The 26,643-nt window shown below is 36.6% G+C and overlaps 1 protein-coding gene across 1 annotated transcript in view; it reads left to right on the top strand.

Moving 5' to 3' along the window:
- The window catches only part of GPHN (gephyrin), a 185,631-nt gene that overhangs the window by 43,576 nt on the left and 115,412 nt on the right, over window positions 1–26,643 (top strand). Inside the window, exon 4 of the mRNA XM_010007733.1 lies at window positions 12,135–12,227. Within this exon, the coding sequence (XP_010006035.1) occupies window positions 12,135–12,227 (93 nt within the window). The remainder of the gene's footprint in view (window positions 1–12,134; window positions 12,228–26,643) is intronic.

Raw genomic sequence — 26,643 nt, 5'->3', positions numbered from 1 at the left:
TAGGGAAAATAATTTTTTTCTCTGATGATCACATTTATTTTTCATTGCCTTCAACAGCTGTCACCATGTTGTTTGCATTAAGAACTGTCAATGAATCTCAATTGATTTTTATCCATTCCTTATCCCTTTTAAGAATCATTTCCAGAGTCTCCAAGATTACTCCTACTCAACAGATAATGGAGGAGTGCAGACAGTCTTATTAGGTCTAGAATATGCCAGTTTTCTTTCTTGCACATACGTTTCTCTTCCTTGTTTGTATATATCCCCATTACAAGACTGTGTCATAGTGGGATGTCCATACCTTCCTTGTATTTGGAGAAATAAAGGACACTGGTTAGTTTTGAATGAAGGGGCTTTCTTCCTGATGCTTTATTATCTTCTGGAAGCTAAATCTGGCATTGATTATTAGACTTGGAAGGTCATTTATCATCTAAAAATGATGCTCTGTAATTTGTTCCTTGTTTGTCTCTGGAAGTAATTTTCCCTTGGGGAAAATAAATTTCTGTGCACACTCACAAATAGTGGCCTGATTTGTATAAGAACCCTTTCTCCATCAACTCACACATAATGTCTCTACTAAATGCTTCTTTATTTTCCTCTATGGTAGAATGATGAACACAGTTCTTTCCCATCTCATTTATAGTTAGGAAGTGTTTTTGTTGTTATCTTGGTATGCTTGACTTTGACAAAAGAACACTTCTCTGAAACAGTCTGGACAGCACCAGGACAATCATAGATCACAAGATCATACTTACAGTTCCTAGGTCACGTGTCCTGTACATACTCTAATTGTCTGGAAACATCTTGTATTTAATTTGTGCATTAAAATTAGTTGTTAGAGAATGAATATGACTGATGGTAATCTTAAAATCTCTCGGCTGGTACTGGATACACTACAAACATGTAGAGATGTCATTAATAATGGATTCTTTTTGCAAGAGAGGATAATCTTCTAGCAATTGTTGCTAGATGAAATTGGAGTGTTGTGTATTCCATATACTGGTGATCAGAACAATGTTTTTTGGGTGAATAGCACCATCACAGTGCACTACATGAGCAAGCGAGGAGGTGCTAGATCCATCATTTTGCAGTGATTCCATCTAAGGAATTGTGTTTGCCATAAAAAAATGGTCACAATCCATTATCTTCAAGATCTTCAAAATATGCTGCCACATCTTCTTAGCAGATACTTTCTAAATACCTAAATATGCAATTGAATTGACACTGTTATTCACCAAAGATTAATCTGTGGTTGGTAACATCAAGAAATGCAGAGATATCTTCTCTAGAAGGCAAGAGTTGGTAGGGAGAGGTCTTTCCGATTCCATGGATTTCAGATTTATGATTATCTTCCAGTGTTCATTTTCTGTTGTGGCTAAGAAGAAGCAGCATCTGAGTCACCACAGTCATTCCATTCTGACTTGAACAGTATCAGTACCTAGAATTCAGGAGCTTTTAAGTATTTTAGTCATTCTGACTTTTTTTCCCCGTTGATCATTCAGACCAACAAACACATGCATCATTCTTGCCTTGGTTTTCATATAGTGAAGTGTAATAACATATTTGACTAATTAAACATACAGAACATTTTGGTTTGGGGAAGGAAACAGTCCCTATCTTTATGTGCATTACAAAATGGAAATGGTTTCACTTCAGGAGGAATCCACCTTCTGTGAGGGTTTTGTTTCTCAGTATTGTAGAATATTAGTGTTGGAAACTCATGATCCTCATATATATCCAACAGCTTTTTCAGCACTTTATCCACCAGTTTGGCAGTATGTAAATTCTCTTCATCCTACAGTGGTTGTCAAACCTTCATTTTAAATAGAAGAGGTAACCCACATTTGGAATACTGGTGTGATTCTTCACAGTCTTGCTTGTTTGATATAACAGTGTTCTTTGTTGCATACAGAAGACAGTGAGCCCTGATATAAGTGGCTTTGACTCTGTTAACAGTCCTTTGTAAAAGAGAACTGGTAGTTCAGACCAAATTTCTGTATTTCTTCAGAAAGTTGGGATTTTCATGTAAATTAGTTTATTCACCTGTTCTTCCACTGGTTACTTGTCCAAAAGTAAAACATTTACTGATCTTGGAGAGTATGATTTGTAGACATGTGTCTCTCACAAATGATGAACGTTCTGAACTGGACAGAGGGAGAGAATAACTGAGATTCCATCTAGTCCCATTTTAGTATATTCTTTAGAATTTGATGAACCAGACTTCCACAAGGAAATTTCTGTGTGGGTACAAGTGACTTGCTGCTTCCTTTAGGGGTATGTTTTAGAGGACCTAGGACTGTTTTTTGCAGTACTGCATGTGCTTTTACATCTCATGCAGCTGCCTGTCTTACAAAGCCATACAGCAGTTTTGCTTGGATTAAGTTTGCAAAATGCTGCTTCTCCTTTTACGGTGTAGTGTTTTTAAGTTAACAGAATTGGCATACATACAGAGCAGCAAAACCAAACTTGTTATTTTTTGGGTAATTTCACCTTGTTCTGACAGTGTGTGTATACATATGCTGCTCTGTGAGATTCCTTTCCAAATATCCATAGACTATATATTTTATCTCTTCCTTGTCTTTTCTCCAGTCTGTGACAATCTCAGGATCCTCCATGGCAAAACATTAATCTATCAGCTGGGTGGTCACTTCTTGCTACTCTCCAGTTGGCCAGCAGCATGAACGAATCATCTAGACTGCATAATCTATAAGAAAACAATATTTTTTGTACTATGTGTGTGTTACTGCTTTGATGTCAGCTCTCTTGGTTTGTTACATGCAGCTGCTTTGATTCCTTTCTATGCTTTGGTGAGGGTACCAGGTTGCTCTCTCAGGTTCAATACACTTATGTTCTCACCCCTCATAGCTTCCTAACAGAGCTGATCAGGATACATTGAATTGTTCATGACTGAATAGCCTTGGGAAACCATTGCAGTATAGTAGTTCCTTTTCTTATTTAGAGCTCTTAAATTCTTGCTCCTTCTGTTTGTGTCTGAAAACGCTACATCTGGTGACAGTTTTCTGCTGACAGCCAACTGCTGAAGTTTATGGGTCCTTATCGCTGCCATTTTACATACTATCTTTATAAAGGCAGAGTAGCTGTTGTTCAGTCATCCCAAATTCCTTCTTGAAGTGGTGCCAAAGTTCCAGAGTAGCCAGGCAATTAGTCCTCTAGTACTCATTTCTAGATCTTATGTTTCTTTGATTTAATTTTTTTACTTCATGTTCTTGATTTCGTAAGATCCCTGTCATTTCTCTCCACAGGTCCATGTCTTTTAGTTTGGTTTGTTGTTTTTTTTATTGCTTGTTGCTCAGTAGGAATGTCCAGAAGTTCAGCAGACTTCACATAACAGTTGTTCTGGTGGCTTTCTGCCTCTGTGTGGACTCGAAGAACCTTAGACCCCATGGCCAAAGTAAATCCTATTAGAACCCTGGACAGATTTAGTATCTTTGTTGTATGGTATTTGGACGTTTGCTGTAAGGCCACCTGGGAATTCTCTCTGTGCTTTCAGCTGACATTATGTTAATTTAATAGTATCCATGGCTGTTTCAGCCTTCAGTGGAGTGATGCTGCAGTTGTTTGTGGGAGTCCTCAGGCCTTCTTCTGGGTGGCAAAAGGCAAAGGTAACTGTTTAGAGTGAGTCATTGCAGAAATGTACATGCAGACTCAAAGAATAAAAGTTACTGGTCAGTAACTAGTGTTCTTTGAGAGGCATAGTCTGCATGTACATTAGTCTCCTACCTGCCTTTCCCCTCTTTCTGAATCTCTTTCAGGTTTGATTGTGCATTTAAGAGGAACTGCAGTGGTGGTGGATGCCCTCTGCCCTGTATATCATGCCTCAAGCAGGAAGAGGGGAGGAGCTAGAGCCCCTTCCTGGGACACCCCAGGGCAGGCCACCAGCCCACCCACTCTTAGACTGTATGTATGGACTAAATGTCTCAAAGTACAACAGCCATTCATTGGTAGGTAAATTTTCTTTATTTTCACAGGTAAAGCAGTAGATTTTATTTTAGAAACAGTTTTTTTCATTGACACTATGGGTGATATGCATGAACTATACACACACGTGGGGAAATTTATACCACAAACTCTATCACACTGAGTAGCTCCCTGTCTCTATAACGGTTTCATCTAGTATTTTTTCCCCTGTCCTGTCCTAAGCTTTTTCAGATATTTTAATATTTTCACTCTGTTCAATTTGCCATTTCCATTGAAAGCTTCACCAAAAATTGAAATTGCATAAGTTGTAATACTATTTTAAAAGTAAAAGGAAATGGTGTCTTGCATGATTGTAGCTGAGTGTATGAAGTAACATATAAGATTAGAAAATGAAACTAGAAACTGAACTGTGTTCTTTAAGAATCAATTGTAATTTTAGAATTATGTTGGTTTTTAAAACCTAATAGTTAGAGAAAAGCAAACATTTGAGTTTAAACATTTTTTTCCACAGCTGGCTACCTCGTGTATTTTTTGAATCACAGAAACCTTTCAGTAATTTTTTAATCCACTTCTCTTCCTGCTCATAAAACAGGACAAGTAGACACAGAGTGTAACCTGACTTAAACTGGAGATGTGCTTGTGTTAGCATGCAAATACATAAATGCAAATTCTACAAGGGGTTGTTTTCAAGTACAGTTTCTAAGAAATGCAGATTATGTGAGTTGAGGGCTGTTAGAGAAATTTGACTCTTATGTGCTTGTGCTTAGAGCTCTCTGAGACATATCACCTTTGCCTATATATGACGCACATTCTTTTACCAGTTTCCTGGAGTTGAAGCAGTTAGTGTTGTCTTGACAGCTCAAAGAAATTAGTAGTTGGTTTTCTGTGGCTTTGCCATTTCTACATTTTCAGTAAGGTTAAGATGTACCCGGTCTTAGTTACAGCCAGCAGAGTTCAGTGAAGCTTCTGATCTGTGGTGCCTGAGATACATGTTCTGTAGGTGTGGATACCTGGAGATAAAATACTGTAAAGAACTCTACTTTTAGAAAGTTACTGACTTATGTCTAATATCAAGCTGCCTTTTCACATTCTGAGTAGAAAACCTAAAGTAAACAGTCTTCTAAACATCCTTAGCTGAACATTAAAGTAGGCAAATGGGAAGAAAATGTGGAAAAAACCCGCTTGTTCTGCAAAGTTAATCTGAAGTTTATGTCTCCAAACCCAAACATTTTTATCTTGTGATAACAGGTCCTTGAAGTGCTGCTTTAATTAAATAAAAAATTAAAAGAGAAAATTTCTGATTATCTATTTTTAGCAGTGTTGGATTAATTTAGTTGGTTTTATGCTCTTTTCCTTTTCATTCCAACTGGTGTTTTAGATTATGTCATTGTAGGAATAATCAGAGGAATATATATTAGATATCAAGACTCACTGGGTAAAGTAGTACTGGCAAGGAGGCATTACATTTTTCAATTTTTAGTTAGTTTCAAATAAATTGTTAAGAAAAAAGTAGAGTTTTAAAAACTAATGTAATGCTTATTTTAGTAATTAAACATTGTCTTTTAGAGAGAGGTCTTTTACACATGACAGAAATGAGACATTGAACTTCGGTGCTTTTGCTAGTACATTTTTATTATGTAAAGATGAGCTTGTGTGCATATATGCCCCTACACATATATACATATGTATATATCTGCCAATTTCAGAATGGACAGCAAAATTGTTTCAAGTAACAGACACATTTGGGAAAAATCTAATTCTGACTCATGGTTTATATCTGACCTAGACCCCCTTGTAAATTTTAATTTCATTTGTTAAATCATAAAATCACAATTTGTCAAGGTAGTTAGATCGATTTAAGAAACACTTTGTCCTTCTGAGAGGAAATCAGCACAGGCATTTAAAACTGCCCCTTTAATTTGTGGAGTCAAATCTTGTACATGACCTATACTGTCTTTAGCTTTCTCCAGAGTAATTGAGAGAAATGTTTTTTGCCAGTCTCTCCCCATAAAAAGCAGACTACTTCAGGGCTGGCACTCCCAGTCCTGTTGGTTTGACCAGCAAACACTTCAGTGTTTGCACATCTCTCTTGCATGACTTCTCTACTCATTTGCATAGGTGAAATCTGTTGAGCACTGCACATCAGTGTCTCCTTCTTTTTTTTCCTGCTTTAGGGATAATTATAATGAACAGAAAAACCTGAAGTATTTTTTTAAAAAGGTTATGTTGCAGGCTTCATAGGTATGTTAAACCTTGAAATATTGGATATCTGCAATTTATTTCAAATGAAGAATGCTTATAATTGAATTTCTATCTTAAAGGACATTTATAGAATACATTTTTATTACTTTATCCCTATAGTTTTGCATTTCAGTGAAATATTTGCATTTTTACAATTTCTTTTAGTATACTAGCTTAGTATTTAGAAACCATAATTAGAAAAACAACAGTGTAAAATAACTACAATGCTGAAAACTACAAATACATCAGTAGAAAGTTCAAAAGCTTACTAGCTATGTTGAGTAAAATGTCAACAGGTTAAAAGGTCTATATAGAGACATTGAGATACGTACTTTTCATCCAGGTCTCGTGCCTACAGGGATTACACTCTGAATACAATCCTAACACTTCTCTTACCATCTACCTTTTGTTGGTGGGGAAGGAAAAAAGGGGTGAAAGTAATAGGAAATACCAAGAATATTTTCCTCGTGATTTAGCATTTAATTTTCTGATAGTCTTAAATAATTTTGAGATTGCCTGCTTGCAAAGGTTTTTGCTCTACGCATAAGAATACCTTCATGTCTCTGTGTTCCAGTGAAGCTTTCAAGCAATAAGAGAAAGATCATGAGAATAAAAAATAAAAACTTCACAAGAAATAGGGGAAAAATATGAAATTAATTCCAATAATATTTTAACATTTCTAAGGCCTACCCTCTTTTTCAAACTGAATGTTGAACTCAGCTCTCTATCTTTCCTTCAACACTGTTGCTTTATGAGTTGTGGGTTCTTGCAATGGTCCTCAGTACTTGATTTTCTCTTTTAAATTAATGGAAGAGCTATGGTCAGCTGAATAGAGAAAATTTGAACTCCTAAATAGTGCAACAATGAGGAACAATTTGGTTACTTTTACCATTTAACCTTTTTTCTTTTCCTAGTGCTTTGTATTTGCGTTGCTGTGACATGAAATTCTGATTCATACAGTTATGCACGCACTCTCATGCTATAATATCAAGAATAATCTTCAGCGAGCTGAGGTCAAGTAGTTCAAGCCACATGACTAAGTAAAGGTTGTTATGAGATCTTAATGTGCCACTTCCTGTTTTCCTGAAACTCAGTGGTCAAAATGACATCCAGTGTTCTTAGCAAACCTGCAACTATGTAGACTTTCTTTTCTTTGCTATGTTTTTCCTTATTCTCATTCATTATACATTCTTCATTATGATGATGTTAGATAATCATCAATGAAAATAATCTCTGACACCCTTTTGTCTCTTCTACTGTGAGACCACACAGTGTGAAAGAAAATTAAATTGATACTTTATGTGGCTTTTTATACAACATTTTGTCTTGTTTGATTTGGATTGCTAAAGAAAGTTACCATTATAGCTGTAAGAACATATTGTTATAGATTTTTTCCTTGCATTTTGAAACATGCTCTCCTAGAGTAAACAGAATTGATTTGAAAATATAGGAGTTATGTAATTTTACAAAGCTTGTAGTTTTAAGAAGATCTGTGCTTGAGAACAAAGACTTTTGCATTTCTAAGCACTATCAGTAGTTTTTTCCAGAAGCTACAATGACCTATTCAGTCATGTAGTGTTGTTTTGAGAAGTTCTGGTTAGTATGCATGTCCGTAAAACAGCTTATATTAACTTCTGTTTCAAAGTCCAATGCAAATAAATTATATTGTTTAATAATTAAACTTCATATTTAATATTGTCATTTGTTCAGCATCTTCAATTAAATTTTAACAAATTTTAAATGGTCCTTGATATGTGATTAGCATATCAGGAGACGTAACATTGTTTGCACTGTACTAGAAAAATTTAACATGGGCGAAAATACTAAATATCTTTGTTAACTAAAGAATTACTTGACCAGTTTCAATATTGAACATAGAATGGAAGAATTCTGTGTGGATTCTTTATGAAAACCTGCCTATTTATATTCTCTTTAGCATTTCCCTATTTTTTCCTAATGAATATTTTGCTTTCTGACTGTCTACTTGCCATATTCCAATGGTTAAGGTGTATGAAAAGTATTCAGATGTATTAAGAATTATGTTTAGAATCTTTGTGTTATGAAGCAATGACATATTGATAAGAAGAAAGGTATACATGATGATCCAAGGAATAAACACCTTAATATTGATTTGCAGGAACATATTCTAATCATTTTGAAGCATAAACCCATGAGAGCAAAGTGATGGCAAAAACATGACAAAAAGAAAGACAAAAAGTACCATAGGACTGTAGCATCATAGGAGAGGAACAGTCCTCAAGGCCTCAGCTCTTCTGTGTAGGCATGTAGTCTGATCCATGGTGACCCTTATTGTGTGCTTTGTAGTACTTCTGCTCCAAGTTAAGGGCATTGCTCATAGTCTCAATATCTATGTGGAAGAGCAGCATACAGTAGCAGTAGGTGGACTGGAGGAGTCTTACCTTTCTCAAATTTAAATCCCTGGCAAACAGCATACTTCACAATATTGTGTCAATAGATGGATGCCTCTGTCACTCTGAAAAGGAAATAATTAATTGTAGAACTGCTTGACTTCATGATTTAAGTGTAGCAGCAATCAAGGGCAGAATCATAGAGTGCCCATGACTTTTATAAGGCCTTATTTGCAACAAACCGCAAAAAATTATAAAGTAAGCCACAAAGGAGGAAGGAAGGTTATCAGGAGTTATCCGTATAGGCTGACCAAGGGGAAATCATGCCTGACGAATTTGATAGAGGAGAGCAGTAGTTGTTGTCTAGCGCAACTTCATGGGTATTTATAGAGAATCACAGAATTGTTCTGGTTGGAAAAGACCTTCAAGATCATAAAGTCCAACTCTACGAAGTCCAGTGGTAAACCAGGTCTCTAAGCACCACATTTACATGTCTTCTAAATGTCTTTGGGCAAGGTAATACTACTACCTTCCTGGGTAGCCTGTTCCAGTGTTGCAGATCTTACAATGAAGAAGTTTCCTCCAATATCCATTCCCCTCCCCCGGCACACCTTCTGGCTATCTCCTCTTGTCCTGTCACTTGTTGCTAGGGAGAAGATACACGCCCCACCTGGCTATACCCTCCTTTCAGGTAGTTGTAGAGAGCAGTAAGGTCTCTTCTCAGCCTCAGCTTTCATGTTCCCCAGCACAAGGAAGACACAGAACTACTGGAGAGATTCCAGTGGGGGGCAACAAAAATGATTAGAGGAGTGGAACATCTCTCTCCTGAGGAAAGGCTGAGATATATGTTCAGCCTAGAGAAGAGAAAAGAGAGGGGATCTTATCAGTGCTTATAAATATCTAAAGGCTGGGTGCCAAGAGTATGGGGCCCAACCCTTTTCAGTTTTGCCAGCAAGAGGACAAGGGGCAGTGGGCATAAAATGGAACGCTGGAAGTTCCATCTGAACATAAGGAAAAACTTCTTGACTTTGAAGGTAACAGCGTACTGCAACAGGCTGCCCAAAGAGGTTGTGGGGTCTCCTTCTCTGGAGATACTAAAAAACCCCTTGGTGGAATTCAGTGCAACATGCTTGTGGTGAACCTGCAGGGGATTTGGATTAGATGATCTTCACAATTCCCTTTCAATCCCCACCATACTGTGATTCTGTGAACTGTTCGATGTATTCTGAAGGCTTAGTGAAGAGATGCTCGAGTCCTAAGATTTGTTTTAAGTACAGGAGGAAGTGACCAGAATTCTGTGAGTTGGCCGTTGGATTGCAACTCAGACTATTATCAGTTTTGCCTCTGGGACATTGAGATGCTTATGTTGCCTCCACAGAAGGGAATATACCTGTAAGTGCTATAGCCATTCACTGACTGATGTGTTAGGTAGGACTAGTTTAGATGTGGTGCCACAAGAATACATCTGTACAGCTTTTGATCTGAGTGTGTTTTAATGCGACTATGCCTATATGAATTTGGAAGCGTGTGCGGGAAATATGGTGTCTCTGCACTGTGCCAAACACTGTAGGTGTTCTTTCCATGAGTTAATGATCTGAATAGGCCATAATATCAGTGAGTTTACCTGTCGAAGAATAAGAACTGATTTAGATTTTTCTGCACTGGTGAAATTAACACTGGTCATGAGAAAATTCAAACAGATGATAAGCACAGTTTTTGAGGAGCAGCGTTATAACTGAAAAAAATTCAAATAAGTCCAACAAGTAGAAGAGAGAAGGCTCTGGAGAGACCTTATAACAGCCTTCCAGAACCTGAAAGAGGCTACAGGAGAGCTGGAGAGGGAGTTTTGACAAGGGCTTTTAGTGATAGGATGAGAGGTACCAGTTTCAAACTGAAAACGAGTGGATTTAGATTAGATTTTAGGAACTTATTTCCTGTGAGAGTGGTGGGAAAGGGGCACAGGTTGCCCAGAGAAGTTGTAGCTGCCCTCTCCTTCGTAGTGTTCAAGACCAGGCTGGTTGGGACTTCGACCAACCTGGGGTGTGTCCCTGCCCATGCATGGGGGTTTGGAACTAGGTGATCTGAAGGTCCCTTCCAACCCAAACCTTTCTATGGTTCTATGATTAAAATGGTTTTTACTACTGTAATTCACATTTTTTCAGATGTAAGTGAAAAGTCAGACCTGATAGTTAATTTATGTACAGGTCTGAGACACTATGTGTGTTCTTTTCTTGAGCTTATTTAACATGGTCATATAACAGGAATCCTCTGAGAATGTCTAGCCCACCTAAGTAGGGTGCCATCCTCCAAATGGGGACAGTGAAAAAGATGAATGTGATTTTAATAAAGACAAGAGAGAATGCAAAACATGAAGTTGAAGGACTGCGTAAAGAAAGGAGATGTAAAGGCAGGACCTTTGGCTTTGCTACTTCTTCACGGAATCCTTGGATACATTTGCATGATGGGGCTTGCAAGCAGACAAAAGTTTATTCTACCTGCAATTTGGCAGAGGCTGTATATGAGTTTTCTCTTAATTAGAAGTTACATAGCAGTGCTAAGCCTGCAGAATATACACTTGGAGATTAATTAAATTGGTAATATTTCTTAAAATGTTTTGAACAGTTTAATGACCATCAACAGTATTTTAAGCTGTAATCACTATATTGTTCAGATCTCATTTTATGGTAAATAAGAAGCTTCTAGCCAAGTCACCAAAATAATTTGTTCCTCCCCAGTATAAGTGCACTTCATGTAACACAGATAATTTTGAGTTCCAAGCAGAGGTTGTGCTGTGTGCTAACTCACAGTAGAGTGTGAAGGGTGATATAATCATATTGAGACTAAATACGTTTTCTGCTTATGTTAAATTTTTATCAGTTTGAAAACTAGTTTAAAGTGTCATTTAAAAATGAATGCAAATCAAATTAAATGCTTCTCTAGTATAATGAGTTCTCCAATCTTGTAGGTCTTTGAATTTACATGACAAATTTATTAAGCTTTTCTAGTCCAGGTTTGGAACTGGTATACACAGTCCTATTAGATGTTGTAGGGAATGTAGAAAAGATTGTTATAACTAATCTTTTCTGTTGCTGCGTCAAGTGTATTATTGTATCTTTTAATAGACAAGCTTACATACATGTGGTTCCTGCTTTTTTCAGGCTGTTAAAAAGTGAAGTCCAGAAACCTAATTTACTTTCACATGATTCAACTATATAACCTGAATTAAATGTACATACTCTGTTAACGTGTAAAAAATTATATTTATATCTCAAAATCAAAATAAAGTTATATGAACTAATACCTGTGAATTTTTATTTGCCATTTCAGGTCAAAAGATGGAGAACAGAATTTCATTTTCCATTTCCAAAACTATTATGATGGATAGTTGAATGATTCTGTCATGTTGGCTATAAACAGTGGTTTTAAATTTTTGTATTAAAATCAATGAGAGATTTTACAATTCCCTGTATGTACTGTGTGTGTCTTTGTTTGTTTTTAATACATTTCAAGTTTTCAAGTATTTCTGAGGTAACGACATCCCACGTATTCCTTGTTAGATCTGACAGGATTCGTGTTCTCTTTCAGGAGACGCTGATAGATTGGTGTGATGAAAAGGAACTTAATTTGATTTTAACAACTGGAGGAACAGGGTTTGCACCACGAGATGTCACTCCAGAGGTGAGACAGTCCTGGAATAGGAAAAATCTGCATTTTGGTGTTACTGTATTAATCTGGGGTGGGAGGTGATTATTATTTATTTTTTTATTTTTTGTTTCCTCTGTAACTTTACATTGCAATAACTCTGGACAGGTCAAGTGATAAGCAACTTCAAAGCAGAAAAAACAATAGGGAATATAGCACAAGGGAATTACTCTGACCTTAGGTTCTGACCCAAAATTATTTTCCCATTAATGAATTTCCCGACCCCTTACAAAGCAAAATTCTAGCAGGTTTTGGACATAATTTTCTTCAGTACTGCAATACAACAGTGCTATGTAAAAATATATGTAGCTTTTGTTGTGTCCTCCACAAGGAAGAGTGGGATAAGAGAGATCCTTTAATTCTTCCATGCTAGCTACTGCATTGACAACTACTGCGTTGTAAGTTAGAGTGTGAGAGGCATATAATGGGGGAAAAATTCTATGCAAAGCTTACTGTTGCTTTGCTTGACACCACATTGTCCAAAAAAGTTCAACAAGAACAGAGGTGGAGGTGACCTACAGCAATAAATATTGTACAGGAAATCTGGTTACATTCCATTTATAAGGAGCCAAGGTAAGGGGAAAAAAAAAGTAAACTTAACCTAATAGCCTCATGGCCATGAGCTGTAGTATGAAATGACTGTGTGATTGCTCTTGAAGTATTTTATTATTTATAATTAGATTAATATTAACTTTCACAATCACCTACCTTTTTGGATTGCTTATGTTCACTAAAGGACAGTATTCAGACTGAGTGCCTGAAGTGTTTATTTCCATAATTCGCTGTATTTATATTTCTCTTAAGTCCTCACATGAGTTTTCAGTTGCTTAGGCTTCCAACTTAGAGTTGATTTGAGTTCATTTTAACATGCCCACGATGCTTTTTACTTGCAAATGTTTTCTGTCAACTATGGCTGCAGTTTAACTTTTTGCATTAGGAATCTAAAAAGAATTTTTTATTTGTTATATAACAGTGGTATAGCTAAAGAAACAGGTAAAGAAAATGCTCCCTCCTGCATGTTACTTCTGAGGTTTTAGATTATATACTAGAAACCTTACGTAACTAAAACCTACAGATCTGTGTATCAGAAAATGAGAACAGTATAAGATGACCACAGTGCACTAGTTGCAGGTAATTCACTTTGCTATAGCAACACAAACATAGAAGGTGTGTTTGTTGAATTGGTCTCTTACTTGCAAACTAACTTAATTGTTTTGAAGGTTGTATTCCCAGCACTATGTACAAGGAGAGCTAAATTTCTGCTTCAGTTTTCCTGATTTATTACCTTTATGCAGAGTCATGCTTGAGCAGTAGTGCCAGAGGGGGCATTTCAGCCAGTGCCAGAAACTAGCCACAGATTCTCAAACAGTATTTGGGACAAGAAACAAACAAATAAGAATTCTGTTCACAAACATCTAGTATTTTCCTTACATGGCTTCATTGCTGTGCCTCAAACTAACTATTTAAGGCAGGCGGTGATGATTTGTTTGATTGGTTTTGATGTTGCATTGAGCCATTTAAAAATTATCTGAGTTGTTGAAGTGTCCTTGGATTATATAAATAAAAAGACATTAATATAAAATTGTTAATAGCTTGTAATTATTAAAAACTGCATTTTTTAAAAAACGTAATAGGGATGCAAGACTTAAGTATTCTGACTGTCAGATTATTCCCACACTTTAAAAAGATTTATATAGAACAGTGTTTACTTTAAGTTGGAATAATTTACAAGACTAAACTTAAATCACAGTGGAGAGACTGAGTCTCAATTTTTGTTATGAAGTGGAAATTACAAGGTTTGTTCTTATGTTAGTATTTATTAGATCAGTCATTCAAACAGGTGCTTTTAAGGGAAGAAAATTAGTTTGCCAGTATGTGGAGTAACAAAAACATATGAAGACGTGTAAGCTTTGAGTCCATATTTTATGTCTTTTGGTTAAATGAGAGAGAACCAATTCAAAAGGGATAAATTATGTCACATGCAGTAGCAAGCCTTCAGAAAATCTTGCATTGATGTAGGAAGTGATTTTAATCTCTTCTGTGTTTGGCGTTCATCCAGCATGCTCTCTCCTCTCATTACTGAACTGATAATGCAATGATGTGATCATGGGATTGTGCTATTGAGATGTCGTCTTTATACTTTATTTTAAAACTGGTAATTACTGAATCTGATACTGGAAGATATTTTAGCATTTTTCCTGAGAGTATGGAGAGTCAGGCCATGGGATGATTCAGTCCTACTTCTTAATCCTCCTGAACTTTAAATTAGAAAACACATTTTTCTGCTTCCTTTTCTGAGCATAATTGCTATTGTACTGTGCAAGGTAAAGCTAGTTCCTGAGAGTATTTACAACCCAAAGAATCAATGCTAGTTGAATTTTGTAAGTATTGATTAAATTAAAATTAAGTGGCTAGCATCTATTAAAAATAACTTCTAGAAACTTCAGAAATTTAGTAAGGTTTTTTTTAACGTTACTCAGTTTCCCTACTCACGTTGCCTTTTGAACACTATATTGGAATCATACCAGGTTATTGCAGTTGTTTCAATTATGTGTAATGACACTTTTTCTCATAGTGGAGTAGATTATTTTAGGAATATTCACAATATCTGATTTTCCCTACCTATCTCTGGTGCCTAAATTTATAGCCTTGGTCTAGTCAGTGGGTGGGGAGGAACTTTTGAATTAGTTACTGTGATTAACATTTTGAGGGGTGAATGTCTGAATGAAGCAGTGGGACTGTCCTTTGCATCCTTGTCTATGTGACCAGAAGTGATAAAATGCATGTAAGTATTAAATAAAGCAAAATTCACCCAGCGGACAACTGAATTTGAAGGAGACTGCCGTGTGAAAGTTATTAGTGAATTCTTCATCTGTGGTTACAGTTAATCATAGTTTGCATTTGGACTAATGTGAAAGTTCAGGTTTAAATTTGTAGATACAACTACTTTTTGCAGTCTCATTTCACCTAAAATTTATTGGGATAGTGTTTAAATCAATCCTAGAAATGCTTGTACAGTCTGTTTGTTGATGTAAAAAGTGTTTGCTGCTGGACAGAGATCAGGCCTTAGAGATGGCCAAAACAAATTTATTCAGGGAACTTCTGTTTTATAATTCTGGAAGCATTTATTTTTTCCTTGGATCTGCAGTACTTGAGTGGTAGACAGCTACAGAGTATGCAATGTTAATGATAATATACCTTAATTGCTGTGAAGATATTTAAATAATGTAACAGCATTTTCCTCAATCACTAGTCATCCTTTGATATAGAAACATGTTTTCTCAATTGCTATTGGTCAATATAAGGGAGGAAGGAAAAATGTCATGTAAATAGCTGCTCTGAACAGTTTTTTGTCATCTGTCTTCTCTGGTTTTACACTTGCTCATTTGCAAAATTGTACATCCAAAAGATCCACTCATCTGCTTCTAACAGTCTTGTAGCTGTTTTCTTATTCTTTGTCTCAAGTGTGGCTTGCAAGTCTTCTTTGCCCCCCTCCAAGTCTAATTATATGTCCTTAGATAATAGCAATTGAAGTCAACTTAATGTGCCTTGACTGATGTTAGACATCCCTGAGCTGTTTATTCACAAGTAGTTCAGCCACACTGCAGATAATTGTCAGCCTGAAATTTTAAGATAAGACTTTAGAAGAAGCATAGAAGAGCTCTTTCCATCATGTAAAACCTGACAGGTGTTTCCTTACAGTACTACTTTTCCAATGCTCTGGGAAAATTATGAATCCTCCTTTTGTTTCTTGCTGATTATATTCTTCAGTACAGATAGACTGGCTTTAAATTTATGTAGACACATACTTGTTTTCATTTAACTTGAAAAAATATACTTATTTTTTTATTCCTTCATCAACATTCTCTGTCTGTGAAAAAAAAAATGTTGTTCTCTGTAAACCCCCTCCTGTTTGTCAGTATTTTTTGGGGGTAGGGGAGCGTTCTCAGAATGAACAAAATACTCCAAACTTAGCCACACAAAAGTCATGAGAAAAGAAAGTCTCTATTCTGCTGTAGTATAAAGTATTTGGATATTCAGTTTAAAATTGTATTACCATTACCAGTTGCAAATTTTCTATCACCTGGCTTTTCCCAATTCCTCAAGTATCTTTCACTATTGGTGTTTTGCAAGTTTCTTCTTAGAATTCAGTAGAAATTTTTCTTAAAATTCAATTTTATTTCTACAGATCATTTGTAGTTATTAGCCTGTATCCTTCATTTCCCTGTCCCAAGAAGTGTCAACAACCCTCCTAATCTATTTTTATATATTTCAGAAGTTCTGTGTGTTTGCTTCCCCTTCAACTTCATTAATTAAATAAGGTGCTTGTGACACAACAGGTTATTTCATGTTATAGTCCTGCTGTCACAGTAACTTGTTCCCTCTGAATTAACCTAAATCCAATGAGACACTTAAAATATCAACTTCCAGTTAATAGGTGATAACTAGAAAAAAAAATAATTTAAAACTAAAAATAATATGGTAAATTTTTTGTCCTCCCCAGTTCAAAAAATGCCTTTCCAGACAAGCAGGATTTTTAGTATCATTCATTGCAGATAAAGGAGTACTTCTGTTCATCTTCACTAGTATTCAACTCTTCTTAGTACTATACCAAAACCATCTTAGTGTTGTCACCTGGCCAAAATAAACTCATTTTCCTTTTACAAACCGTCACTTTGGGATGGCTCCACAGTGAGGAGGAATGAAGTCTTTGTCTCACTGGGGACATTTTTCATTTTGTGGTAGGAATACTATGAAATCATACAATCTCTAATTACCTGGGCTATTGTTTCAGGTTTTCACCCTTCAATATTCAAGGTATCTTCCAATATTCAATGTATCCTCCAATTTGATACCCTTTTTCAGCGTTTGTTTTTGTAGTCTGTCTTAAGACTCTTTGCCATCTCTTAGTGGAGGTCTTACTCCCTGTTATTTGATTTCTCTCTTGTAAAAGGCAGTGTGCTCTGTATGTATCATGTCTGACTCTGTAAATTCCCATTAGACCTTTTGTGAACTATTATTTTCCATATTTCTAAGAAGATTCTTTCCAACCCAGCTTGCTCCTAAAGGACCTAAATTATGAAACCCTGTCAGGTGCATCTAGGCAACAAATGTGCTTAAATAGATTAGACAGACTCCTTCCAAATTCTGTGCTACTCTGTTAGAAGTTTATCAGCAGCTATGTAAGGTGCCATTCCCTTTTTCTTAGTCCTCTGCACAGTTCCTAGCTTATATGATTAGGTCTTTATCCAGCCCACTTTCATTTTTCAATAAAATGTATTGTTTGAAACATTGTATCCAGTGTTAGAAAAATCCAGATTTTGTTTGTTTGTGTGCCTTTATTAATTTGATTAAAATTTCATAATTCTACTTTAAATCTCATACCTGGTAGACATGTTATTATAGCAGAATTGGTATACTGAGTTGCAGAACAGTCTCCACTAAACAACTATTACCACTTTCTTTGAGAAACAGCAATATCCAGATTATTTGCATTACGTAGTACACTGTTAGCTACAGAAATACTTGTGTCTTGGGACATTCTAAACTGATTTAGCTGACTTGTGAAGTGCTAAAAAGTGCACTTTCTCCTCTCTTTTTTGAGTTTCTCAGGAGAACTTGGTAACATGCCAGCATTGCTGAAGATCCTGGTTGTGCTATCATCAACTGTAGTCACTTCCTGGGAACACCTGCGAGCTGCCAGGGCAGCTACAGTGAGAAATGTGAGAGGGAAGGAAGCCAGATCCCATTTCAGCTCCATTTACTTGACTATCAGAGGTTATACAAAAAAAGGAAAAAAGCCCCTCACCCCACCCCAAACCCCCAACCAAAAAAAAAAAATCAAAACCAAAGGAGGAAATATATTCAGAGAGAGAACTCCTGAAAAATGCTATTTTCTATAAACAGAGAGGACTTGGTAAATTATTGATATCTGCTACATAAACAACAGTTTTTAACTTGTCTGTGTATCCAGCTGAGATACTGGATTGAATGAGTGTGTGTATCTCAACTTGTTTCTGTCTAGATCTGCTGACATAGGCAAATGTGAAGATGGTGGGGGAAAAAATGGGTAGGAACACAGATAATATTTTTATCTCTGTATATGGGATTAATGTGTCTAAAATGGAAAAGTGCATATTTTTGTGGCATTCCTTTTAAAAAGTTTCAGATGTCAGAGTGGATATAATAAAAGGCAAAAAAAGAATACTGGGAAACTACTTCATTCTTACCTGTACTTTCTCTGGGAAATAATAGGGTATGGTAGGTGCTGTATTACTATCAGCAAAATACTGTGTTTTCTTTGGGAAATAATAATGTAAGGTACCAATGGCTTTCTTAGTCTACTAAAGAGTATTCTAACAATAGCTGGTGATAAGAAGCTCGTGCCAGGAAAGTCTAATAAGAAAACCATCACAATGAAAGGTTTTTAATGTGTTTGGGTGGTTTTGTTTGTTTGACAATGAGAAATTAATGACACAAATTCCCCAAAGAAGACCTTTGTTCTTCATTTCAATCTTTTGGAATCAGAAGTTATTGATTGTGGGAGAGATGTCTTAAAAACTCAAGTTATCTTTGACTTCTTACAGAAGTCACAGAGGAATTTTTTAAGTTAGCCTGTGTAGAAGGCCAAGCAAGATTCTAGCCTTATGTTCTGTATATGTTAAATAAGAAGATAGTTTGAATCAAATAGATCCTGAAAATAATGATAAGCAATTTTGTTTGCTACATCCAAAAGGATTACATTAATTGCTTCTCTGTTTCTTTTCTGAAAATACAAAACTCTGATAACTTTTTGCTGAGGATGCTGGGGCAAATATAATTTAAATTGTTTTAACTAATGTTTTAACCTTCTATGTAACATCAATTGACAATCATATCCAAAAGATAATACAATATAATTCCTTCTAAGCAGTTGAGTGGTTTTTCCCATTTGAGGATCAGCTTTGATTTGCTTTGGTTTAACTTTCCTTAATACTCTCAAATAGCAAACAGAAGTTTGATTTTTTGTCTTTCAAACGTGTACAAAATACTCGCAAGCTCTGTTGAAATGAAGAAAACAGTAGTAAAACGGCAATAAGGGGTTTGATTGTTTCATAGAATGAGAAGCACAGCCACAGCAATGAGCCAGGAAATCTTGCTTTTCTTATCTTCAGCTTTTATTCCAAGGTAATTTCAGAATGGAAGTTGGAAGAAGACTCAGAAGACCTTGTAGTTGGACAGAGGGTTCATATCCCAGTTATCCCAAACAGTTTTGAAAATACAACCAAAATAACAATATCTATCTGTCTATCTATCTATCTTTCTATCGTCTATCTATCTAATTGGGGTAAAGAGAAGGGTTCTCCTCCTCTTAACATTAACAGTGCCTTTTAGGCATGTTTTCACTGCAGGCACCACACCTCACTTGGACATCTCTCTGTTAGTTTAAATAAACTGGCTTGGCTTACATTAGCAGTGTTGCCACAACGGTCTTGCAGTCCTTTTTCTGTAACCCAGGGACAAAAATATGCCTGCCATAGGACCTCTGCATAAGGAAGTTTTCAATTTGGAAGTTTTGGAATGTTTTTCCTTTTAGGCATTTCTAAAAATAGTTTTCATAAAAATATCTCTTCACAGCAGATTATATGGAATTGAACAAAATTAAATACCAGGTTAAGGCAAAACAATCTTGAAAACTATCAGGCCTGTAATTATGCAATTAAGTTTTTTGTGTTCTTGGTCTATGACAAAGTTTAACAAAAGTTTAATATGGAGAAAATTAACAAAAAAATATATAAACACATTAGTAAGACTTTTCTGTGAAGGCAACCTAAAGAAATTGTAACTGGAGGGTAAATACTAGTTTGAATTTAAGATATATCAAAAATCGAGTTAATCATTTTGAGAGAAGTACACCAAAATAACAAAATGACTCACTAATAAAATAGTTGATCATTAAAGCTAATACTTATTAAAGAGTAGAGATTTCTCATTTGCTCCTTTTCTGCTGTGGTGGAGCTCTCCCAGCCACTAAGTAGAAAGAAACTAGGAGACTCTTGGAAAGCAGCTGGTTTCAGCAGTTATTCTTAGGATTATAATTGGTCCTTTGCCTGCTTCTGCTAATTGCTGCCACGTGGAACAGTGAAGCTTTAGCAAAATGTTAACTCAGTATAAGTACTGGAATAGAAAGCCAAAATGTCTGCTGTCACACTTGGGCATGAAAGTCTAATCAGTTATGGACAAGAAACCATCATACCATGCAGTATTAATATCTACTCTGGTTCCATCAATGTATGCTGTTCCTGGCTGGTTTGTGCCATCATTAATCATATAATGGAAATCTCTGCCTAAATTTCTTGTCATTCTATTATAAACCCAAATAGTAGTGTATGATACAGGAAAGCTTGGATATAGGAGAAATTCCTGATCTATGACCACAGCTCCTAAATTTGAAGGTACATTAGCCTCTCTTACTCCTGTGCCTTATACAGCTAGAAGAATGAGTGGCTGATATCTAGAGGATCAGTATAAATAATGTTCAATGAGTTTAGATTATTACTACTGTATTCCTTAAAAGCTGTGTTGCATATGAGTACCTGGGAAATTCAGGTGGATTCTGTCTCTGTGACCTTTTCAAATCCTACTAATTCAGCAGTGCCCAGCAGAACTCGTGTTTCCTTTGTTGTGTCTAAGGTTCTCCACAGTTTGCATGAGAGGGAAGAGCTGGCTTCTTGTTTCATATTACTGCCTTATCTAAGTGACATGTAGATTTTCAATGTTACCATAAGAAGTTAATTTGCGGGCAAGTAAGTGCACACACTGTGAACTTCTATTTGGACAGAAATGGTGAAGTTTTATTCCTGGTTGGTTGACTTAGTTACCAGGAAGGTACTGAGTAAGAAGCATGGCTCAAATGACAGATCAGTTAAATTACTGAGTATTATTACTGATGGGATTTTTCTCAGTTCTCACATTCCAGAGTTCATTACATGTTTCTGATAGAGCAGGAGCTAAGATTTCTGAAACATGGTTTAATTTGTTTAGAAAACAACCATATTAAGTAACGGAGTGCTTAAGTTAAAGAGAATACTCACAGCAAAAAGAAGTGTTGATGAGTTTTGAACTTTTGCAACTCTTGCCAATCAATAGAAGAGGGTTACCCCACAAGATGTTTAAGACTTTTTCATTAGAGTGTGGGTGTATCTAAGCCAGATTCAAACACCAGCCTACAGTAGTGATGAGTTACAGTTAATAACTTATTCGATTTATCTCACAAATGGCCAGCATTGGCTAATGGGTACTCCTGTTCATCTTCACAAGCTATTTTGCAGTGGATATGGGAATGAGCTCACAAGACCATCCCCTCCCCCCTTTTATACACCTTGTGCTAGAGGTAAGTGTGGTTTGGGGGAATAAGGGTGGGATGTCATGAGATGAAAGTGATGTGGGCTTCTTAAATTTTTTGCAAACCTCAGTAAAGGCATGTATCTGGGGATGGGCAAAGATTCAGTCGAATTCTTATTTTTTGCCCAAAGAAGTTACCCAGTCCTAAATTGACATGCTTTCCTTGAACTGGGAGTCAGAAATCCCTTTTCTCTTCTGTTTTTCTGCTGCAGAAATTCCCAACATTCCCATTATGTGGGCTCCAGAGAGGGGTAAGCAACATCTTCAATCCCACCCGATCATTTCCAAACTAATTCTTTGCTAGTATTTTTTGCTTTTTTTAATCATCATGAGAAACAGTTTTTAGACACATTTCCCCCATTTGTTTGATTTTCTTGTGGATTCTCATATTTTTGTTTTATAGGAAGGTCCCATGGCCTCCCCAAGTGTTAGGGTCAGACTCATCCGCTGTTTCCATTTGTGTGCTATTCTCTTGTGGATTTTCATGGTTCTCTCTGATCTATTGATATTACCAGAGGGTGAGCATCTAACTTCTTGGGACTGTCTCACTCATGGTACCCTGAGTTACTGAAAAAGCACTGCCACCCTGCTGCCCTGTCAGTCGGTTGGCAGGCTTATGTTTGCTGACATTCACGTCTAATTATTCACAGGCTTTAGTGTTTTTGCTGCCTTGCCTGTCTGGGGGCTGCCTAGCATTCACTACTCTCTTTTATTCTTTCTGCCTGCTAGCTGTGTGGCAATTGTCCTCCTGAAATCTTGGTCCTATGCCTGACTGTCTGGCATTACCTCTTGATCAGCTAATTGCTTGCACTGGCTACTACTGCCCTCTCCATCTGTTCAACGGCATGTATCGCCTCCTTATTGTCCTTTCAATCTGATTGCACATTGGCATCGGCCTTCTGCTGCCCTGGCATCTGCTGACTTTGCTGAATTGCTCTTCTGCTGTTTGGGACACTTGCTGACTGTTTGGTACTGCTTTATCGACTTGCTGAATGTCTGGCATTTTCCTTCTGCCTTTTCACCTGCTTCTTGATTATAGTGTCCTCTTGCTGCTCTTGGAGTGTGCTTACTCACTGATACTTGCTCTTTTGCTGTCCTGTCCACTTGCTTTTATGCCTGGCATTTCTACCATATTGTTCTGCCCACCTGCCTAGATTTTATTTCTAAATATGCACCAGTCTGAAAAAAAAATAAGACCACCTGTAAGGAATGGGGAAAATAAATTGTCTGGCTCTTTCCTGATCTGATTCAGTTCAACATACCAGCCAAAAACTGATCTCAGTATCAGAATCCAGCTTTTTCATAGAACTGCTCAAAACACTTCCTATTCTTACAAAAAAAAAACCCAACAACAAACAAACTACAACAAAACCAAAACAAAAAAGCACACAACAACAACAACAAAAAAACAAAGACACAGAAACTGAATTGTATTTAGTCTTTGCTTCCATCACTTCATTTGATAGGTGCATTGCTATTTAGTAATACTGTATTCAGTATTAAATTTAGTAGTAACTAAGTACAAAAATTAATCACTAATATTAGCTATAGTAATTCTCAGAATCCATGGAAGGTAGGTAATAACAGGGTAAAAAACAATCGGTTGCTGAGACTCAGAAAGATTAAAGTTTGAATGTAGAGTTATGTTCACTAAACACAGTGGATCAAAGGAGCTAAATAAGAAATATTACTGATATCTTAATATAAAACACAAGGTTGCAGCTAATCTAAAAAAGCCACTGGATCAATACAGTATTACCAAACCGCAGTGTGTCATAGTTGCTGCTTTCTACTCTTTCTGTCCTGCAAGAGTGGTCAGTTGCCAGTTTACAGAAACCTTTTGTCACTCTCTCAAAGAGCAAGGATTTGCTTACATCTGTAAGGTCCACAGTAAGGGAATTAATCATTGTCATAGCTTAGTGTAAAAAGCAGGATTTCCTGCCTCTTTTCTGTAATTCGTCTCACTTGATCTCTCTTTTCCTAGCTCTGCCACAGTTTCTAGCTTATTATGGATGGTTTTGGTGTTAATTACTCTTTTGAATCCGGTACCAACTAGGAACTGGAGAGAATGTTCTGTCATAAGGAACCCTGTCATAATTTCATAATGAAGTCTGCCTACACTTAAAATAATTGTAATATGCTTTCAAGTTTAGCTTTTAATCTCTCCAGATTTAATATTACTACTTTTTCAGTCTTCAGAGATACCCTAAATATGCAAAATTATGTCTAACCATAAAGGCAGAGCAGCATCCCGTGAGCCAGCAACCTCTATCACCTGTGCAAGACCAACTGTGGAATCAGTGAGAGATGCTGTGGGAGAGCAGCTTGCTGCCATGCTCCTGACACCAGCTCTGTGTAGTATGGCTCCTAGAACCTCAGACAATGTTCCAAAGAAGAGCCAGTGGGAGCCTGCTGCTAGTTTTCACAGTAGTTTCTAGAAATCTGGTGTACTTGTGTCCTGCTCCGAGGAACCAGAGAATGCAAACGTCCCTCCCCCTCTTGTGGTCTCCTAGGCTCTCCTGCGCTCTTCTCAGCCTTTCCAACCCTTGCTTCTCCAGGCATTTATTGGGTTTTTTACAACTTCACAAACTCTTAAGAGACAGTAGGCTGGCAGTCTCTCACCACCAGCTTCACGCTGTTGACGGTTCTGGTGACGAGCAGATCTCAGTGACAGTTCTCCTTCTCCAAGCTTTAACTCCCAGTGTTACTTTGCTCCTTCCCTAGACTGTTGTTTGAAAAGTAACATCAAATGCTGAAAGGGAGGAAGAATATTCATTCTAGCACTGTGAGTCTGCAGGAGGCTGCTAGAACTCACTTCTTATCCCAAGCCTTTTCCAGTGTATCATTTTAGTTATTTTTAATACAGTTTTTTAAAAAGTTAGTAGTACCTCAGGAAAAACTGGCTAGTTTTCAAATAATATCCAGGTTATATAAAATTTCAACTATAAAAAATGCAGAAAAGCATCAGAAACTGGAGAAAACTAAACTTTTTCTTCAATGTATGTCATTTTCTTGCTTAAAAATTATACCTACCAGAGAACTGATCCAATACTGTCCCAGGCAGCTTCACTGTAAAATATCCACATAAATCAGTTCTCCATCTGCAATGATCACATTATGCTTCAAATATTTAAATCAGCTAAAAAAAACATCTCTGCGAAGTTGAAAGAATACATTTTCATTTTTGTCTTTTAAAAGGGTCAAAATTTGGTTAAAGAAACAATCAAAAATTTGTGCACAGAGCCCTGGGAATATCTTACCTATCAAATCCCCTCTAGTAATGAAAGACAACAATATTTAGTCTTGTGTGTGTGTCGACGTTTTTTTGTTTTGTTTCTTTTATGGCTTGGTTCCTATTGTTAGGGTATTTTTTAAACGATCCTGTGTGCTTTTCAACAAAAAAATAGCTTCAGGAACACTCATGAGGAGTTAAAAGTCTTTCCAGTTTGTAGACTTTTACTTTCCAGGATAACTAAATTTCCAGTTAATCAGAGCAATTGTATCTGTTTTATTTTGTCTTGTTAGACTTTCTTATTATCTCTGATAAATAAAAAGTCATTAAATTCTGATAGTCATTTCCTGAACTATAATGTCTAAATCATACAAATTATTTTTCAGGATAATGTTTTTCACATGACCTCTGCTTACTTCAGCACAACATTTAATATCCATTAAAATTTTCACAGTTTGCTTTCTTTATATATGTTTTCCAAAGGTATAATTTCTCATGATAGCACTGTAGCATTTAAGCACCTTTCTTCCATTGTTTATGAAATAAAATTCAAAATTAATACAGGTCTTTTGCTTTTAAAACAAAGATAGGTATCTAATTATGCTGTTACCTTTGGGAGTTCCAGAAGGTGTCCTACTCCCCTGGTCCACTTAATCATGACTTTCCATTTCAATTGAAGTTTTGCATTCTTTTTTTTTTTTTTTTCATAGAATCACAGAATGGTTTGGGTTGGAAGTGACCTTAAAAACCTAGTTCTAACCATCCTGCCCGGGGCAGGGACACCTCCCACTAGACCAGGCTGCTCAAAGCCCCATCCAGTCTGGCCCTGAACACTTCCAGGGAGAGAGCAACCACAACTTCTCTGGGCAACCTCTTCCAGTATCTCACCACCCTCACAGTTAAGAATTCCTTAAGTAATATCTAGTCTAAATCTACCCTTTTTACTGTTTGAAAACATTATCCCTCATTCTATCACTACAAGCCCTTGTAAAAGCCTCTCCCCAGCTTTCTTGTTGGCTCCTTCAGGTACTGGAAGGCTGCTGTGAGGTCTCCCCAGAGCCTTCTCTTCTCCAGGCTGAATAACCCCAACTCTCTCAGCCTGTCTTCATAGGAGAGGTCCTCCAGCCCTCTGATCATCTTTGTGATCCTCCTCTGGACAATTGTTTAAGAGTAATGTGCCTAACAGTGACCCATATCAACTTAGAATTCAGACTTCAGTTTCATATGTTGATTGTGGATCAATTTTGAAAAAATAATTAGTTTAATTTTAGACAAGAATGCTTCTGATAAGTATTATGGTAAAGAACATATATGTCTTTTCGTTCGTGCACTGACATCGGTGATGTAGAATTTTACTGCCCCAGCTTCTGTAACAATTTGGTGAATGTCAATAGATGCCGAGTAAGTTCCAGTGCCTCCCTCCTGCTACCTCTTTACTTAGTGGTTAAATAACTTTTGTTGGAAAAATGAGAAGATAGATACACATTGCAGATGTAAGAAGGAAGGCAATTCTGGGTTTGTATGATCAGTTCTGAACATCACAATTTGTAACCCATTATTTCTTATTTTATTCAGGTAAATATATTTGGGAAGATTTAAACATCTTCTGGGCTCCCTTTTCTTAAAATGTCCTTTAGAGTACAGGCTAGGAAAAGGTGTTTACATGGTTATAAAGAAGATAATATCCATGGCTTAAAGTTAGGGAATTTCTTTAGTAAATCAAACTGATATATGCACATGGAAGAAGAACCAGTCATCTGTCCCTCAATGACTGTT

This window comes from Chaetura pelagica, unplaced genomic scaffold (genome assembly GCF_000747805.2).
Source record: "Chaetura pelagica isolate M959 unplaced genomic scaffold, ChaPel_1.0 scaffold70, whole genome shotgun sequence".
NCBI classification, from domain to species: Eukaryota; Metazoa; Chordata; class Aves; order Apodiformes; family Apodidae; genus Chaetura; species Chaetura pelagica.
Note: the sequence above shows the minus strand (reverse complement) of the source record. Positions and strands in the feature narration are given on the sequence as shown.